The 17,262-nt window shown below is 38.6% G+C and overlaps 1 protein-coding gene across 1 annotated transcript in view; it reads right to left on the bottom strand.

Moving 5' to 3' along the window:
- Positions 1-15,292, bottom strand: part of LOC142436080 (DNA replication complex GINS protein PSF1-like) — a gene marked incomplete at its 5' end in the record, with an annotated part of 34,052 nt that extends 18,760 nt beyond the window's left edge. The window contains 3 exons of the mRNA XM_075540000.1: positions 5,445-5,561; positions 14,100-14,190; positions 15,194-15,292. Of these exons, the coding sequence (XP_075396115.1) occupies positions 5,445-5,561; positions 14,100-14,190; positions 15,194-15,292 (307 nt within the window). The remainder of the gene's footprint in view (positions 1-5,444; positions 5,562-14,099; positions 14,191-15,193) is intronic.
- Between the last annotated feature and the right edge of the window lie 1,970 nt (positions 15,293-17,262).

Below are 17,262 nucleotides of genomic sequence, written 5' to 3' on the forward strand. Positions count from 1 at the left end.
ATTGTGATAAGAGTTGTATGAGCCACTAATGAAATGTAAAAAAAGAAAGAAAAAAAAAAAGAACACAGCTTTCCCCCGGATCCGGGATGCTTCCTCCCCCCAACTACCATGATCCTAATTCTACACTGGTGCATATGGGAGCTGAAAGCACAGGGAATCCAGGGTGGATGATAACTTCAGGACCAATGGTATGAGGGGCAATGCTGGGAGAGTGGAGGGTGAGTGGGTTGGAAAGGGGGAACTGATTACAAGGATCGACATGTGACCTCCTCTCTGGGAGACGGACGGCAGAGAAGGGTGGGGGGGCGGGGGGTAAGGGAGACTCCGGATAGGGAAAGATATGACAAAATAACAATCTATAAATTATCAAGGGCTCATGAGGGAGGGGGGGCAAGGGAGGGAGGGGGGAAAAAAAGAGGACCTAATGCAAAGGGCTTAAGTGGAGAGGAAATGCTTTCAAAATGATTAGGGCAAAGAATGTAGGAATGTGCTTTACACAATTGATGTATGTATATGTGTGGATTGTGATAATAATTGTATGAGCCCCTAATAAAATGTAAAAAAAATGATTAGGGCAAAGAATGTACAGATGTGCTTTATACAATTGATGTACGTATATATATGGATTGTGATAAGAGTTCTATGAGCCCCTAATAAAACAATTAGGAAAAAAAACAGGCCCAAAGAACAAAAGAAAACTGGGTTAGCAATATATATATACATAAATTAAAATATCTATAAAGAGATTCTATCACCGCCCTCTAGTTGATTCTAACTCACAATGACCCTATATTGGTTTTCCAAGGCTGTAAATCCTTACAGAAACTAAGAGTCTCATCTTTCCCCTGAGCAACAGTTGGTAAATTTGAACCGTAAGAACTTCAGAACCCTGGTGGTACAGCAGTTAATCACTGGGTTGCAATCTGCATGGTCGACAGTTCAAAACTACCAGTACCAGTAGGAGAAAGCCTGGGCTTTCTACTCAGAAACCCATAGGGGATCCCTAGGAATCAGCATTGACTCCATACCAGAGAGTTTGGTTCTGGAACCTTATGGTTAGCAGTCCAATCAATGCCTATCCTACAATGCCAGCAGGGATCCTAAGAAAGAGATGAAGAGATGTAGTCAATGAATAAGGCCCATCTAGCCATCATCTCTTATGCATTGTATTATCAATTCTAGCCTATATGGCTATGGTTAAAATCCCATTTTGGAGGGATGGTTATGTGGAAAAGCCATCTCAGAAGCAGGAACACAGAGAAATGCTGGACCATCAAGGTGTAAGAGGCCCTAGTGGGACATACTTGAGATCTTTGTCTGAAGTGGTAGAGACTGAGATGGAGGCATCAAAGGCTGCATCACAGAGACCATGGGACAGAACAGAGGGACTAGGCCAAGACCAGAGCTGAGGCAAGGCGTCCATGACATAAAACAGAGGAGCAATACTGAGACTATGATACTTTGAGGCAGAGCAGTGGGCTGCCTTTCTGGCCCAAAGAGGCAAAGGGACTATGTGACTGAGAGGCTAAGGACTAAAGACTGACATGACTGCTGGATGACAGGAGAGGTACACTTACTGTTTCCTGATGCTGACTTGTGGTAACTAGTTACCTTCCTTAATAAGCCCACTAAATTGTGAATATTGTCTGTGAGTTCTGTGAGGCCAACTGGGACCGATAATTGAACCCGACAGAAAGGCAGTGTGTGAGGGAGGAGTGGGTGGTGTCAGAATAGATATTGAAGGATGAAGGATGGAGGCATGTCTGAACTCTGCCTCATGGAAACAGTGAAGCCAGAGAAAGTCAAATACGGCCCTCTGATATGTCTTCCTACATTTAAAGAAGCCAATCCAATTACTAGCACTAACAAATAAGAGAAACAACGTTACTGGATAACTCAACAGGATATTTGAGTTGGCAGAAGAACAGAACAGCTTATTGAGTCTGAGGAACAAAAGTAAAGAAACATGATCCCAAGGAACACCATCAAGCAAATCAATGCAAATATTATGGAAGTCCCAGAAGAGGGCAAAGGGTAACTAAATAAAACTTAATAGACAACAGCAGAACATTACCAAAACTTGACAAAGGACAAGAATGTACATATCAATGACACTTAAGAATTTCCAAATCAGAAGAAAGCCTGAGAGATCCACACCAAAATATCTTATCATCAAACTCTTTAAAAAAAAGATAAAATCTTGACAATATCAAATAAAATGAAGTACCAATTTACATATATAGAAACCCTGGAAACCAGGAGGTAATAGAGTCACATATTTAAAATAATGAAAGAAATGAACAGCCATCCAAGATTCCTATAGCCAGCAAAACTTTCCTTTATAAATGAGGATAAAATTCAAGAAAACAAATAAAACCTGAGGGAATGTTGAGACATTCCTTTAGATTGAAATACAAGGAGAGTAGATTGCAAGATGAAGCAATATAGAGAAAAAGGTGTTAGGTTCCTGGATTCAGGTACCTGAAAGAATTCACACAGCAGAAGCAGGTTTGTAATCCAAGTGATTTTATGGGGAAAAGGGAAGTTTCAGGTATTACAGCCTCAAAAAATACACATTGTTTTAAGAAAGCATACAAGGATCCGCAGAACTGCACATGGGTTCACTGCTGAATGGGAAAAAAACACATAGAAAGAACAGGAACACATAACCCAGCACGTGGAACCAGGAAATCCCAGGGGCCAAAAGGGCTCCCACCCCCCACTTGTGGAGAATGCTGGAATGGAAGGAAGTCAAGGCAGGGTCTTTATTCCCTCCTCTCCACAACGGCTGGGGGAAGCATGGTTGAAGGTATTGGTTGGTTCCACTGGCTTGAGTTTAGGCCCACCTGTGTGAGGTAATGTAACTGAGCCTAACCTGTGTGCCCTGGTGGACCTCCCCTCGGGGCGGAGGGAGCTCTTGTCTGAGCATGCTCAGTTTGATTGTTCCAAAATTTAATGGATGCCTGATTTCTTCCAATCCTTTTGCTTTAGCCTTATGCAGTTACTGCGGAGACAACCCCCTTGTGGTGCTTATGTAATCTGATGTCAATTTGGGACTTGAGAGGATTAAGAGTGAAGTGGTGGAGTCTAGTTGGTCAATCAGGATAGCCAGTGAGGCCTCTGTGTGGGCATTGCCTTCGCCTGAGAATTCTGGGAACTCCAGTATTTCCTCCTTAAACAGGAGACGCTTCTCTCTCTCAGCTCACTTCCTTGGAGATGCTCTACTGGCAAGACACATGGCACTACGTCCTGGTAGCTGGGAAAGCCACACGGACCTACCCTGATGCAACAGACCTCTGGAGCCAGAGAAGCTACATAGAGAAGAACCCTGCCAGCGCTGAGATGTTTACAATGCTACTGGATCCAAAAACTTTCTACTCGCTGGTTCAAGATCGTCCTGCAACCGGAGTCATTGCATGTTTCGTGAGTCTGACGAGGCCTTTACAGATTGGTATCAGACATATGGGCTAATATTGGGCTCACGGACTTGACCTGGACTGGGCTGGGACGTTTTCGCAATATTCAGTTGTTCTTCTATATAAACCTCTTTCTTATAAACATGAGTTTCTATGAATTTGTTTCTCTTGTCTACCCAGACTAACACTCCCCCTTTATGGCCCCTATTCTGGCTACCTAACATATTTAGCCAACACCTAAGTTGAATGCAAACATTTTTCTTTGGTCTACTTTATTCAATATTCAAAAGTATACAAAAGAGGATAATAAAGATGGTTCAAAATCCAAAAATTAACTAAGCGCCAAAGTACGTGGTACTACTGGAAGAAATGAGGAGCAAAGAGAGGATAACCCACTTAACAAGTAACAAAATGACAACTATATGACAGGGACTTCAAGTGTGTGCAAATATGGAATTTAAAAACTGAAAAAAGTCCCAGAAACATTTGAAGCTCCTTGGTAAGTACTTCCTTAGTGGTAGTAACTTTCAATATGAAAGTATTAAAATGTCCAGTGTAAAAGCAGAGACCTTGTGATATGCATATGATACAACTTTGCTTATGGAAAGCTAAGAGGATTCAACACATTAATGAAGAACTGAGACTAAAGCTTTCTGTAGGGATTATGGCTCAATGGAAAAAAAAAGCCTCATGCTCGGGCCAATAAACACAATGATAAAAAGAGAAAAAAATAAATTGACACGGATTTCATTTATTTCAATGCATAATCAACATTCATGGAATTAGTGAAGAAATCAAGCCATGAGATAAATGCTGCAAAAGACTTCTTTAAAGTGTTAAAGAGCAGCAGAGTCAGCAAAATGACTGTCAGACAACAAACTCGGACAACTCTCAGCAATTATAGAGAAGGTCCACTAGGAGCGATATCCTAAACTTCATGGAAGAGAATCTCAATATGAAGTACATCCAAGCTTCTTAAACTGAGAGAGCAGTAGCAACTACTAACAGATTCCCCTCTTTGTTATAGGCTGTCCACACGCTGGGGAAGCGTCCCTCCTGCCTGGCATAGCCAATTTTTTCTGGTCCCTGAGCTAACCCAGCTGACCAAGCCTCTTGGCTTGCTGTCCTCTGGTGAAGAACAGCTTTGCAGAGTCAGCTTGGTGCAGACAGTCACTAGCCAAGCTTAACTTTTGCTTTGTTCTACAGTTCCACCAGCCCTTGCTCAACATTCCTCACCTTGCCACCCCCAAGCAGGAAATGTGTTAGCAAAACAACACAATTAGGGGGCAAGGGGGAAAGAGAAGCCTAGCACTTCCCGCACCAATCTCAAAGTAGACTTGAGAGGTTTAATTTAACCCCCCCATTGGGTGAGAAATCCACACACCTGGCCCTAGACCTGGCAGGAACCCCATCTTATCCCTCAAGGGGTGGAGTCAAGGGACAGAGTTTTTGTGGGTTTTGAACTGCGGACCATGCTGATCGCAACCCAATGTGTAACCACTGTACCACCAGGGGTCCTTTTATCTCAGTAAAACTATGAAAACTAGTCCTCGGTTTATCTGACCCCAGCCATGCTATTTTTTAATCACCTAATATGTATATGAAAGGTGAACAATGAATAAGACAGAGGTGAATTGATAACTATGAATTATGATATCGCAGAAAAGCACTGACAAAACATCAACAGCCAGAAGAGCAAACAAAGCTATGCTGGAAGAGCTACAGCGGGAGTGCCCCTTAAAGAGGCCGACTCCGTGTATATGTCATCTGGATGGCAAGTCCCTGGATGGTCAAAAAGAGGAAGCCTCTCAGTGGTACACATTGACACCATGACTGCAATAATGGGCTCAAACAGCAATGTTTGAGAAGAGGGTGCGGGGCAAGGCAGTGTTTCATTCTGTTGTACATCTAGTTACTATGAATAGGACTTGGTGGCACCTAACAAAACTATATTCATATCTCCTTCTTACATAATAGGAGCATAATCCACACATTCAATAAAATCCATTCTCAAGAGGTAAAACTTACTTCAATATATAAGCTTTGGGGAGGCTTCATATCCTGTGTTATGTCCAAACCTTCATTTCCTCCCAATGACCTCATGTAAGTAGCAAGGGACTTCTTATAACAATTGAACCATTCTATCTGAAAACAGAAAAATGGTCTTTTTACCAAGTGACAAAGAAAACAAGCTTGCCAACATTGTGTAATCGTGACTTCAAACAGCACATACGCCCATGTAGATCATGAGTGTGGCATTCCTGTATTTATATAGCGAACATTAATGGTTGTCTTCTACGAGTCAGGAACTGTCTGTGCACTTAGGATGGAGCATTCAACCAAAACAGACAAAATTCTTGTTATCACATAGCTTACAAACCAGTAGACCTAAGCACAGATCTAAAAAAACCATTCAACCAGAAACAACACTACGAAAAACACATGATTCAGTTATGGTCGCTTTAAATACTGCACGGACTCTTTTTATAAGAATGGAACAACATGCTTGAGCAGACAATGCAAATGTCCCCAAAGAGAAGGAAGGACAAGCAAAATGAGGAGTGCACACAATAGAAGATAGTGAGGCTTACTTTGGAATTCAGTTCTAAGTTGTATCTGACAAGGGTAAACCTTTATCACATGTAAAGTGGCGCAAGAGGTCACATTATTTTACGACTGCATTTGTAGGAAAGTCAGTCATCGGAATTCTATAAATGTAAAAAAGTAGATTAAGAGTTGCCAAAGGGCTGGGGGAAGGAAATAATAATAAAAGGCATTTGTTATTTTTTAAAGTCTATTATGGTTAGGGTGAAAGTTTACAGAGAAAACTCATGTTTTATACAATAATTTATATATATTTTGTTTTGTGACATTAGTTGCAATCTCCTCAGAATCTTATTTATGTATAATTACAGAAAGGTAGGCAAAACAAAGATGTACAGGTTAATGACATTATTAAGAAACAGCCTGGTCAAGGAGTAACACATCCTCAGCCCCAAAATGGAGACTTATCATTTTGTTCCATTCTGAAAATTTTACATTATCACCCAAGAATGCATCCCTAAAACACTAGTTTAGTGCTGTTCATTATTTGTACTTTAAATAGATCCACACAGTATTTATTATTTTGTGACAAATTTCTTTCACTAAACATATTTTGGATTTCTGAAATTCTACTTTAAAGTGATGAAGAGCAAGGATGTCACACTTTGAGGACTGAGCAATGCCATGGGATTTTCCATTGACCTTAGCCATGGGATTTTCCATTGCCTCATAAGCATATGAAAGTTGGACAACAATTAATAAAGACCAAAGAATAGATGCCTTTGAATTAGCATGTTGGCAAAGAACACCGAAAGTACCATGGACTGCTAACTGAACAAACAAATCTGTCTCGGAAGATCACAGCCAGACTGATCCTTAGAGATGAGTATGGCAAGACTTGTCTCACAAGTTTTGGGCACGTTTTCAGGAGACCAGTCCTTAGAAAACGACACAATACTTGGTACAGTGCAAAGTCAGTGGGAAAATCAAAAACAACTCAAGGAGATGAATTGATACGGTAACTCAACAATGGGTTCAAACATAACAATTGTGAGGATGCAGAGTCCAGTAGTACTTCATGCTGATCTAGACAGGGCCACTATGAGGCGGAACTGACGAGAAGGCACCCACCACTACTATGTTGGTTAGTATTGGGTTATGTGTTGGCTAAAGCCAAGGTCAACAGTTTGACTCAACCAGTTACACCTAGGGAGAAAGGGGATTTCTGCTCCTATAAAGAAATACAGCTTCAGAAACCTAAAGAGCCAGTTCTACTTTGCTCATCCTTAAGGATTGTTAAAAGTCAATGGCAGTGGGTGTTTTACACAATTAATGTATGTATGTATGGATTGTGATAATAGTTGTATGAGCCCCAATAAAATGATTTTTAAAAAAGAAATTATGACATAAGATTATCTCTCTCTAAAGTGTCTTGGAGTCTCTAACTTGTAAACTACTATTTGTCTACCTTCATGGAAAAAAATAATACACTAATCTTTGTTAAAGATGGCATCACCTATCCCTTATCGGTGAGTTCAAAGTGAAATGTTCACATATAGAAACTGAATTTCGGTTTATGCTGTGAGAAGGAAAAGGCAGAGGCAGTGATTCTCTCCATAGACTAGACCTTGTAGAGACTCTATTAACACCGAATTTGGACCCCAGCTATAAGGGATTTCCATTGAACTCAAGGTCAAAATGAAGTCTAAAATATGGAAATCTAATCTCAAGACTAACATTATAATTCTTAATTATAATTTTCTGGTTCTAAAATCAGCATCTTGAAGTCTTACTTGTGTGCCTTGTCATGACTACCTTGTACTAAACTAAAAAAGTTTATGCACGACAAGTTCATGTATTTATGTTTAAAATAAAATCCTCATCTATTGGTTACTTAAATTTTAAGATAAAATCCTACAAGAACTATTACTCTTAAACACTCTATGTTTTTAAAAAAATACTATAGCTATTGTTATTAGAGAAAGAACATGTTCTGTTCATTTCACCATAATAAAGAGGCACCCCTCAAGTCCACTTAATGTAAGATTCCGGCACAAAGACCATGGAAAAAGAACCTGAAAAATTAACTGGTAACGTAATTATTTAGTAGTTCCCTCAAGAAGCTGAGGTACTTTGTTTCTTTCTCCAGAACATGAACAGAATAAAAATAAAGCATGGAAATGTACTTAGCAATCCAAGATCAGAGGAGGCAATGGTATTAGAGATTAAAACCTGAGCAGACTGCGGATGACAGTGGAAGCCCAAAAACTCCATTTGCACAGTTCCCACACAGATTAAGCCTCCAGTGAATCTCCTTAGACCATGAACAAAGAATGGAAATAGTCTTGTTATACACTGAGTGCATTGGAAAGTAGGTTAACACAGATAATTTTTAACGTTATTGTTTTTCTCTCTTTTGGTCCCTTTTAAATTTGTTCTAGTTTTTATATTTTCTTTTGGATTGAGGGCTGTTTTTTTTGCATATGATTTTCTTTCTTTTTTTTTGGAGTTTTCAGTGGTTTATTGAGCATTCAATATTTTGCCATGATGACTTAGGATAGTTAGGTGTTTTTTTTAATTTTGTGTTTTACATTTTATTAGGGGCTCATACAACTCTTATCACAATCCATACGCATATGATTTTCTTTAAGTAAAATCTAGGATAGGACTTAGTTACTGTGAAGACTATAAATGGATTAAGTTTCTTTGGGTTAGGACAGGGCAGGCTGGGGCAAATGGTGAGTTTAAGACTGAAGAAAATGTTCTAAAATTGATGGAGATCATAACTGCACAGCTCTTTTTAATATATTTAAACCACTGGGTTGTGTGGTATATGAATTATGTCAATTAAACTCAAGTTAAATTTTTTAAATGCAGTTAGCAAGTAAATTGTTTATAAAACTCATGGCAAATTTACTGAATACATGCCGTGGCAATTACATTATATCCTGTCAGCCTGTCAATATAATTGCAGCTTGATGACCTCATTTTGAGGCATGACAGAAATAAGTAGCTCAATGGAGATCAAACCCAGTCTCTCTACCTTCCTTTTCTGCGCTGAGACAGTCAGAGAGCTGGAGGAGACCCGTGCCAACACTGAAATGCATACACTGCCACTGGATCCACAAGACCTTCTACCCACTGGCCTGCGATATTCCTGCATTTGGCATCATTACATATACTGTGAATCTAAAGAGGAATTTATCGACTAGTACCGAACATATAGGCTAATATCGGACTTAGGAACTTGATCTGAACTGGGCTGAGATGTTTTCTCAATATATAATTGCTCTTTTATATAAAGTTCTTATACACATGAGTGTATGACTGTTCCTCTAGTCAACCCAGACTAACACTTTCTTTCATAAGTGATATACTATACCAAACTCACACAATAACAGCATTGATCACATTCCGTTCTATGCTATGTTCCAAATGGGCAGCCTTAATCATCCTGTAACAACCCTGTTAATACAGCAGTTCTCAACCTGTGGGTTACGACCTCTTTTGGGGTCAAAGGACCCTTTCACAGGAGTCACTTAAGACCATTGGAAAACATGTATTTCCAATGGTCTTAGGAACCAAGTCACTGCTCCTCTATCCATCTCCAGGAGGGTCTGCCCACATACGAGTACGCAGTGTAATGACATAATCAGACAACCCCATCACATTCAACTTGTACAAATAAAGGTGGATGTGACAGGGTTGGCACCACAATGTGTTTATGTGGACAAGTCACACATGCGTAGAGAGCAGCTGCTGTGTTAAAAGCAGCAGTATTGGTGGTAAATGACACTTCATGAATTATTATTTCTGGGTAAAATCATAAACTACTGCAAAATATCGATATCTGTACCATGGGAACTTTATCTGGATGCTGATTGGTCTTTTTATATTCAGCTGTGGTTGATGTGAATACTGCTCCTTGTGATAGTAACAGGTATGTAAAAACACAACATAGAGAATGTTAAATCATAGGAAATTTTAATAAACTGTATTGACTAAATTGTGCCATGTATCATCTTTAGTACTATTTTTTTTTAAATAAGAAATTTAAAAAAGACGCTTGACTTGAAGGGAAAACTATCTAGGCTTCATTGAGTGTAATTTACGCCTACTTAAAGACAGATTGCCCTACATGTAATAGCTACATACAAAAATGTTATAAAACTGTCCTTGGTTTTACAATGATAAATGAAAAACATAAAAATTCTTCAATCGAACAAGGCATGCAAGGATTTTTTTCATGTCAATTTTTTTGTTTTTGTTAAACAGTGAGAGCAAAATAACCTACTGAAATACAAAGAGAGAAGCTGAATGAGCAAGCCACTGATGGAGAAGGGGAGCTTTCACAGAACCAGTGTTTTCCCCATCCCATCTCCACCTGATGTTGATCAAAACATACCATTGGTGATTTAGTAAACGAATAAATAAACAAAGGGAAAAATTTAATATGCTTGTGTACATGCACCAGTTACTTTGTGTACAATAAAGGAATGAGGAAGGGGAAATGAAATAAAGAGAAAACTATACTGTAGTTGTCAGGAGGTGGTGGAATCAAACTGTGGTTTTCTAATCGAGAATGGATTCTTGGTCGGCTGGAAGAGAGTTCTGGAGGAAAGGAGCAGGCTCCCTTAGAAGATGCCTCCTGTCTGCTGCTGGAACACATCAATTGTATCTTCATCCTCCATTTCCAACTGTGCAGGTGTGTCTGTTTCATTGATTGGCTGTCTGTCGAATCAAATCAGATCTGACTCATTGACAAACCCTGTTCACAATAGGCTTCCATTAGCTTACTAAGTGGGTGTGCCTCTGAATCTTAAACTGCACCACAGAACCATCCTGCCCTACCACCTTCAAGTTAATCTGATCATTGTTCTCAGTCTTGACTCCTCCCTTGAGTTTTTTGTTGGCCAGGGTGAATGCTGAAGTCTTCTCAAAAGAGGTACCAGGTCCGCACCAAACGAGCACACAGGCAGCTGCAGGAACAGCAGGAGGAGGTGGCAGTGGTGGAGGAGGGAGAGCCATCTTTTGTATTATTAAAGCTATGGTTATATATTATTTTCATTAGCCAACCATCCCATGACAATGGATCATGTAGAAGAACGTTAAGAAAAGATAGTGAGGATTTTTTATGGTATGGTTTTACTTCAATGACAGCAGGAACTGAGAAACTACAATGTCTTACTTGTTGTGAAGTTCTATTAGTTGAATCTATGAAGCTGAACAAACTAATATGCCATTTTGATAGCAAATATCCGAGCTTTGCTGGCAAGGATACCAACTATTTTAAAAGCAAAGCTGATGATAAACTCAAGAAAGCCAGACTTGACACTGGTGGCAAGTACCACAAACAAAACGTAGTAGTCATTGAAGTTTCATATTTGGTGGCACTCAGAATCACCAGCGCTATGAAACCCTACACCATTGCTGAGGATTCACTGTTGCCAGGGGCCAGTAAATTGTTCGAGTTATGATCAGAGATGAATTTGTTACAAAATTGAGCGCAATTTTCTTATCAAATGACACTGCCTGCAGAAGAATAGCAGACAAGGCTGCTGATATTCTTGATCAGATAATCCAGGAAAGTAAATCTGCTCCACTTCCAATATTTAGCATCCAGCGTGATGAATCTACAGACGTTGCAAACTGTTCACAGTTACTGTTTACCTGAGGCATATTAATGATGGCGACTTTAAATATGAGTTTCTTTTTTTGCAAACCTCTTAAAATGGCAACTACTACACGTGATGTATTTGATAGTTGGTTCATTCTGAAAGAGCATAAGATCTCTTGGGAAAAGGTTTGTGGTGTTTGCAGATGATGCTCCACTATGCTAGGATGTCAATCTGAATTTCAACGTTTGGTACTGAGTCACCGAAAGTCACCGGAACTCACTGTATAACTCATCAGAAAATATTAGCAACAAATACACGGCCAAAAGAGTTACAAGAAGTAATGAGAAGCATCATAAATTCTGTCAATTTTGTAAAGGCGAGCACTTTAAACAGTCTACTGCTTTCGCAACTGAAGTGAGACGGTTGTCCAGAGGAAAAGTTTTAAAAGGTGTTTTTGAGCATGGTGATGAACTCAAAACGTTTTTTATCAGAAAACATGACCGCAGTTCAAAGCATTTTGCAGCGATAAAAGTGAGATACAGAAAATAGTTTGATTGCCATCTTGAATGAGTTACAATTTATTACTGCAAGGACAAAATGCAACATGCCTTGATTTATCTGAAAATATCTGATCATTCCAAAGGAAACATCAGCTTTGGGGGAAAAAATTGGATGAAAATAAAATTTACCAAAAAAATAATAAAAAGAAAATAAAATTTACATGCCTACCCTATCTGTTTTCTTTGAAGAACATGACACTGAACCAGACAAAAGGATTACAATTTCTGTGAAAGAACACTTGCATATGCTTGCAGATGAAATTTCATCGTACTTTCCAAATCTACCCGACACCTCATTTGCACTTGCCAGAAGCCCATTTGCAGTCAAAGTTGAAGATGTTCCTGAGATAGCACAAGAGACGTTTATTGAACTAACAGCGATGCAGCGAGAACTGATTTCTCTACAATGCCAGTTACAAAATTCTGGATCAAGTGTTTGCAGTCAGGTCCTGTTCTGTCGGAGACTGTGTTGTACCTTTTTCTTCCATTTCCAACAACTTATCTTTGTGAAACAGGATTTTCCAGCTTGTTTGTTATCAAGTCTAAATAAAGAAGTAGATTTGTTGTGGAAGATGATCTTGTGCTCTTGCAAAGACTGTCTGGAGAATTTCTGATCTAGTGAGAAAGAAACTATCTCAACCTTCTGGCTTTTTACGCACACTGTCGCAAAATGTAGCAATGTAGTTCACTATTGTTATATTAAGACTGTTACTCATGCTACACCATGCTTCAAGACAAAATTTCATTTATTTATAATTAGAAATCAGTATTTCACAAGATATAATTACCTATTTTTGTGATTAATCACTATGCTTTAAATATGTTCAATTTGTAAACTAAAAATATATCCTACATATCAGATGTTTACATTATAATTCACAACAGTAGCAAAATTACAGTTATGAAGTAGCAACAAAAATGATTTTAAGATTGGGGATCACCACAACATGAGGAACTCTATTCAAGGGTCGTGGCATTAGGAAGGTTGAGAACCAAGGCTGTAGTAGGACACACTATGACCCCATTTTGTAAATAAAGGAGTGAACACAGAGCAATGAGGTTACTTGCCCAAGATTAGAAAGCAGTGTCAGGAGTTGAAACCAAGTGTTCTGACTCTAATGTTCTATCTTGAAATACTGGTCTAGCACCCTACCTTCAGTGACAAATACTCATCTTATTCTGAATATTTATTCATGCTGACTAGAAAACTACATATCTCCTAAGAATAATGTTGGCTTTTCAACTCCACTGATGAATCACTAATAAATAAAAGAAACTCCTTTTTTTATTGTTTGTCAGTTTTCCCTGTAGCACTAGAATTACTTACTACTACTCCCTTCCAGGAGGGTACCCCAGTGGCAGTTGCCACATTTGTCACTATTAATGGAAAGGTTGGCAATTTGAATCCACTTAGCTACTCTGTAAGAGAAAAATATGGCAGTTGGTTTCCATAAAGATTGATAGTGTATATGGATTATGTGCCAAATAAGACAGTTCAAAACAAAAATAATGTATAGCCTTATAAACCTCTGAGGCAGTTTTAGTCACAATCGACTTGAGAGTAATGAGTTTGGTTTTATACTTCCCATGCCTATCGCAGTAAGTACTAACTGCTTAAAAAACGCTGAAAACTTATTGCTGAAAAGGTGATCAAATCATGGATCAAATGATAGCAACTCAAAAGATTAGCTAGGAATCTTGGAGTAGTAAGCTTATGCTAGTGAGGAATAACTCAGAAAAGTATGGTAAGAATGGTTGCTTAATTCAAAAAGTATGTGTCAATAAATTATATATACAAACTGCTGAGTTAGTAGTTTATATTTACCTCTACACATTCTCACAAACAAAATATAGAAAATTTACATAAAACAGAGAAATACTAGTAAACATCATTGTAGAAAAAAAAAGCCAGGATCTCAGTATTTTCCCAAAATCATTAACTTGAAAAAGTGCTAACTTACTTCTTCAGCAGACATGTGAAATCGTAAAGGATTAGGCAACACACTGCCATATTCCCACCTAAGTGCACGAATCCGCAGTAACCGGTCATACCTAGGACATTGAGAGTATTAGCATAGAAACAAGCAGGAAATCAGACACTGTTCTATCAGTAAGGACTCAAGGATCTTATCAACTAAACTGTCATTTGTGGATTTTTTTTTTTTAAGATTCTGATGCAAATAGATCTACTCTAAGAAGACATCTTTGGGACTACCAGAAATCGGGAATAGGAACTGGGCTGATGCCCCTAGCACTGTTCATTGTCGTAACTGTGATGGTGACACAGCAGTAATGTGGAAAAAGATCAGAAAGGCCCTTATTTCTTAGAGATGTATCCTAAAGTATATAGTGGTAAAATGTTATCTGATGTTTAGTACTTAGTTTTAAGTAGCCTAACATACATATGTCATAAATTATGGAAAATGTATTGTTAAATTTATAAGACAACTCCAGGAGCTTCACTATATTATTCTCTCTGCTTTCAAGAATAGTGCAATCTTTTACAATACAAATTTTAAACTGGAAAAACGAAATTAAAATGCTTACATTAAATCAAACTTAAAAGAAATAACTCACTGCCACATGGAGTTGTTTGACTCATACTGACACTGTAAGGACAGGATAGAAGCGCACCAGTGAGTTTCCGAGATTGTAACTCTTTTTTAAGAGTAGAAAGCCTCATCTTTTCCCCGCAGAACAGCTGGTGGTTTTGAAATGCTGTTTCTGGTTAACAGTCCAGCGCATAAACACTGAAAACACTCTCACTTCCATCAAGCCAATGCTGACTCATAGCAAACCCCTGTGGGTTTCCAAGATTGTAATTATTTACAGGAATAGAAACACGGCCTTTTCCCCTCGGAACTACTAGTGGTTTTGAACTGTGGACCATGTAGATCACAGCCCAACAAGTAACCATGCTACCAGGGCTCCATGCATAACCACAGAGATAAATAAATCTGAGATCTGTTGCTATCAACCAGAAACTTAATTGAGAAACCCCATGGAAAACTCTTCTTTGTTTCCTGCTACTACAAGTAAAATCACAGCAGCTTACAAGTACGCAATAGTGCAGCGTCGATTTCTTAACAAAGAACAGTGCCGAAATTTGATGGTTGGTATCAAATTGCTTCTTCCGTCTGATTTTGCTTCATTACTAGGAAGAGAATTAAAGAGAAAATGGATAAATACACTGCAGAACAACAAAAATTTTTAAGTTTTATTGACATGTAACAATTCACATCAAACAATTCAATAGTTATTAAGAATTGTACAAAAAACTGTACAATTACCACTACAATCAATTTTAGAACATTTTCTTATTTCTTGTACTCATTGTTATTAGCTTCCTGTTTCCCACCAACCACCCCTACAATCCCCACAAGAAACCATTAAATCCAGTTCCTGGCACTACAGAACCAAAAAAATTAATTTTTCCATGATATTTTTCAAAGGACTGATACACGTACACATTTTTACCTATTTGTACGTAACAGTTTACCTAAGCAAATTGTGCTGCTTCTACTTCAGAACTTTTATTTACACATTACAAGATTAAAGTAAGAAAAAGCCAAGTTAACTAACTTGTCAATGCAATGATACTATACTAATTTAATCTCCTTTAACCATTTGGTATTGTACAGTTTTGCACACTGATTGCTTTCTATTATTTCAAAAGACAAGTGTCCTATTTGTTCACTGAGGTAAGAGAAAACCTGACATCATGGCCCGAAGAAGGTGGTCTTACATGATGTTTCTATTGTATGAGCACTCCGCTTCTAGGAGCACTTCCGAATCCTCACCACACTACTGTAGCTGGACATGGAGTCAGCAGTTTATTCATTCAACAAATATTTGCTATTTCCCCATCTATATTTTTTACTATACTTTAGGGTTTTTTCATATACAGAGGAAGTAGTTTCACCCTATAAAATGCACATCTTCTTAGACACTTGATATGGATCACATTTTAAAACCAGAAGAACAAAAGGAGTAAGTATCTACTTTAGCATTTTAAAGCAATTAGATGAATATAAAAAGGGTCCACCATGCTTTGTTCCACATAATGCACTAGGCCCTGAAAACAGGAAAAATGCACACCCTGTGCTGTTAGGTTTTTCTATCTGCTGTCACTCTATGGGTACCAGATTATGGTCTACATTGTACAAACTAAGCACAAATACACCTAATACCAAGTACTTAAAAACATACATCAAATGTCCTAAACAAAAATCACATTTATAGGTGGGTAAATAAAAAGATTTCTTTTGATATATAATTTAACCAGACATTGCTTACAGTGATTGTTTTCTCAGAAGGACATCAGGAAGATGGGGGACAAATTTTTAAAACAAGAATTTACAAGTGTTATGAATACAAGAAAGTAGTTCAAAGTGGAACACATCCTGGCCCACCAAGCCCTGAGGACGATATTTCTACTCAGAGAAGTCAAAGCACAGAGAGGACCATATGGCCAGTCCACTATGAGACACGATGTACCTCACTGACCCATAGTGCTACCAGGGGACAACACTGGAAACACAGTGTGGGAACTGTGCCCAATCTGACCCCATCACACTGAGGCAAAACACTAAGAGCCATGCAACAGAACAGCAAAGGAAGCAGAGCAAAGAAGTCTTGAGGGAGTACAAAAAATAGACTTTGGGGCCAGAGTGTGCCACCCCATCAGACTCAACTGGAAAACACTCCTAAAGGTCAACAAACAGACCTTGAACTATTTACAGGCTTTTCTTTTTTTTTTTTTTTTTGTCTTTTTTTGGTTTTCTTTTGTTGCTTCGTTTTGCTCTGTCTTGTTTTTTGTGCATATTATTATCTCTGCAATTCTATCTAGAAAAAATAGGCGGGATAAACAATCTGAAGGAGAAAACAACGGACTGCTGGTTCTGGGGAGATATGGGAGCAGGGGAGGCGGGGGTGGGGGGAAAGGAAGTGGGTGTTAACAAACCTAGGGACAAGGGAACAATAAGTGATTCAAAATCAATGGCCAGGAGGGTGCAGGAGGCCTGGTAGGGCTTGATCAAGAGCAGTATAACCTAGAGGAATTACTGAAATCCAAATGAAGACTGAGCATGATAGTGGGACAAGAAGAAAGCAAAAGGAAATAGA

This window comes from Tenrec ecaudatus, unplaced genomic scaffold (genome assembly GCF_050624435.1).
Source record: "Tenrec ecaudatus isolate mTenEca1 unplaced genomic scaffold, mTenEca1.hap1 Scaffold_148, whole genome shotgun sequence".
In the NCBI taxonomy this organism is placed as follows: domain Eukaryota; kingdom Metazoa; phylum Chordata; class Mammalia; order Afrosoricida; family Tenrecidae; genus Tenrec; species Tenrec ecaudatus.